This window comes from Pterocles gutturalis, unplaced genomic scaffold (genome assembly GCF_000699245.1).
Source record: "Pterocles gutturalis isolate BGI_N339 unplaced genomic scaffold, ASM69924v1 Scaffold45230, whole genome shotgun sequence".
Taxonomy (NCBI): domain Eukaryota; kingdom Metazoa; phylum Chordata; class Aves; order Pterocliformes; family Pteroclidae; genus Pterocles; species Pterocles gutturalis.
The window spans coordinates 1-3284 of NW_010139862.1; the positions used below are offsets into that span (position 1 = coordinate 1).

The 3284-nt window shown below is 53.2% G+C and overlaps 1 protein-coding gene across 1 annotated transcript; it reads right to left on the minus strand.

Moving 5' to 3' along the window:
- Window positions 1-1881: 1881 nt before the first annotated feature.
- Window positions 1882-3117, minus strand: ISCU (iron-sulfur cluster assembly enzyme; the record flags this gene model as incomplete). Its single annotated transcript, XM_010083457.1, has 3 exons — window positions 1882-1979; window positions 2361-2439; window positions 3007-3117. Coding segments are annotated over 3 exons (288 nt in total), but the record flags the coding sequence as incomplete, so codon positions are not given.
- Window positions 3118-3284: the final 167 nt, after the last annotated feature.

Genomic DNA, 3284 nt, shown 5'->3' on the forward strand with positions numbered 1-3284 from the left:
AGCTCCTGTCCCCTGTGTTTCTGCAGCTCGCGGGGTGCCCGAGGCACAGTCCCCAGGTCAGTTGGCTCCTTCGGGCTCTCCCGGCATCGCGTCGGTGTCAGGGTGCAGCCGGTGTCGGCTCCAGCCCCACGCGGTCCAGTGTCCCCCGAGCCCGGCAGTGTGGCTGTGCTTCGGGGGCGAAGGTTGGTCTGCGTGGGTGAAGCCCCAGGAGCCGCGCTTATCGCTCACAGCATCCGCGCGGTGACGCCGTTTCGGGGAAACTTTTATCTCGCAGCCGCACGCCAGGGCATGAGGACAGCAGGCAAACCTGGGAGGTGAAAGAGGCTTCAATCCCACATCTCTGTATCCCCACATTTTGTCCCAGCCCAGGGACACGTAGGGATGTGTCCCCCCTGTCCCCACACCCTTGGCTTTCATCTCCCTCTTCCCTTTTGCTCTCGTGAGCACAATGAGCCCATTCTGCTCCAAAGCAGACGTTGGCATTTGAAGTTTCCCCGATTTTTCTTTTTTTTTTCAACTGGGAAACCGCAGGACTATTCCCAGGGAGTGAGGCGCATTCCTCGTGGGAGACAGGGCCTTGCCGAGGGCCAGCGCCCGGCCCGTGGGGTGGTGCTGAGCTGAGGTACCGCGAGAGCAAGCTTGTGAGCGACAAACCGCAGCAGAGCGGGCTGCTCTGCCTCGAGGGGGGAAAAAAAAGCAATCCGTGGACAGATATATTTCTAAATGCGGTTTTTAATGTTCCTAAAACACCCCAGGTCTGAAAACAGACCAGTAAGGTTTCTCGGGTGGTTTAAAATCTTCAAAGCAGGCAGTTTTCCAGTGTGTTTTCTGGTTGCTTTGGAAAACTACAGAAACAAACGATCTCCTGGAAAAGAGCAACCAGCAGAAGGCACGGGAGAGCACGGAGCAGGGAGGTAAGCCATGCCAGAGCATCACAAACATTTCATTTTCAGACCTCGGAGTGCCTCCAGCTCCCACTCAGCGTGCGAACCCCCAAGGGGGGGGACATCACCCACACCGCCTTGGCTCCTCTGGCACAACTCAGCTAAGCTGCACCCCACGGGAGCGGGAAGTGTCCCCACGGAGCACCGACCGACCCCCCGGGAGCTTCCTGCCATCCCCCTCCCCAGTTCAAACCCGAGGGTGTATTTACTCTCTTTTAACAGGGCACCCTGCCAATCTAAGGGTTGAATTGTTATAGAAGACGCTCCAAAACTAAGATTGTTCCTCTAACGGGAGCTTCAAAACCCAAAGCATTAGGTGTGACAGGATGCGAGCAGAAGCGAGCGCTGGTGCTGCGTTTCCTGGAGCGGGGGCACCAGCTACTCGCCCCCGGCAGCGTGTTGTCGGTGCCCTCCAGCACCCCGGTGAGGACGAACTCGCAGAGATTGCGAAATGAAACTCTGACACAGCTGTAGTTTGGGGGCGGACGTGCCGCCCCAGACTTGTATACCGCATCGATACACAGACCGATCTGCAGTTCTTACAGAAACATGAAGACCAAGGCAACGTTTCCCACTAAATTCTATAAAATATCAGGCAAAACTATACATCTTCCAAAAAAAAAAGTGCAGCCCTTCCAGTACCGGAACAGCAGGATGTTCTCTCCCTAGAGAAGCCACCAAGTTCTCCGCAGCTGAGCGGTCTCCTTCGCTCTAACATTTCAAAGACAGTGGTGAGAGGACACAGGCTGCGGAAACATCCCCATCCCAGCCCTGTGAGCACTACGAGAGCGGCTGTACACACACCAGCCACCGTGAGACGTTGTGCGTAAGTTGTGCGCATCTTACAGCTTCATTCGGTGGTGCGCAGGGTCCTACTAAGAGCTAGAATAATTGCACTGCAAATTTAAATGGAATGAGAACAAGCTTTACAGTCAGTTCAGGCTTTGGTTGCTTTCTTCTCTGCCTCTTCTTTGTTTGGATCTTGCTTCAACTTGTAATCGGCCAAGGCAGCCTTGATTGCGTCTTCAGCCAACACTACAAACAAAAAAACCAAGTATTTCAAGGACAATTAAAAGTAATTAAGAACAAAAGATGTCGTAAAAAAAAGAGCATCCAGCAGCGACCACCACTGCAGGTAGCACTGGTCGGCATCATAGAAGCAGAATTTCAGAATCTCAACACTTATTATCAGTCTGCTGAGCTACAAAGTCCAAAAGATGAAAGAGATCTCAAAACTCTTAAAATAACCCCAGAATATGAACATAAGCAAGTTTCTCTTGTGGGCCAAACTCAACTGTTCCTCGTGCAGAAACTTTATTTGGCAAACAACATTCAGAAGCATCTGCGCTGTTCCCAGAAGCCTCCCTCCCAAGCACAGCTTTGCATTTGAACTTTCACCGTCTGGAAGTTACTTACTGGAGCAGTGCAGTTTGACTGGAGGAAGGCAGAGCTCTTTAGCGATATCTGTGTTCTTGATTTTCAACGCTTCGTCAACCTGAAACACAGCCAGCACAGTCCCTGGTCATGTGAGGTGAACAGGGGCTACAAAGGCAGCTGCTGTCAGAGGGCTTTGATGCTCCACAGCCCACAGAATCCATGTGGAAATACATCTGAGCTGTGAAGGATGTTGGAGCATCTCAGACTGAGCAGGGGTGGGAACGAACCAGAGCTCAGCAGTGATACAGGGCAAGTGCCACTCGTGATGTTGTTCTGTGCTTACCTTTTATCATAATATAGAAATGCAGTTCTTGTCTGGCAGAGAGAGTATAAATAACCTAAAGACATGCTGTAAACAAACTTTCAGAACCCAGAATCAGCAGGTTTTTGCTTTCTGCATAACACACAAAACACTTCCCTGCAGATTAATGGAGGTTCTCAGAAAAGGTAACTATTGCTCTGGAAGTCCGAGCACTAACAGCGCTGACAGCTGCTGCTTTCCAAGCTCCTGCACTGCGCTGCACAAAGTCAACCCTGGGACTCCAAGGTCGCTGTTTCCTGCGCAGCCCCAGCAGAGAACGCTGGCACATTTGAAACTTGGAAAGCTTTCCGCAGCGTCCCTTACCGTTTTCCCTTTGACCCACTCCGTCGCCAGCGAACTTGACGCAATCGCCGACCCGCAGCCGAAGGTTTTGAAACGGGCATCGACGATCCTCCCGTTCTCGTCCACTTCCACCTGCGAGAGCGTCGGTGGTACCTCAGCGGCCAGTCTGGCTCCGCCAGGTGCCCCAGAGCCACCCTGTCAGGCCCAGGCAGAGCCCTCAGGAGGGGGACAAGGCCTGCCCGGGCCCAGGGGACATTTCAGGGCCCGCCTGGGCCCAGGGGACACTTCGGGGCCTGTCC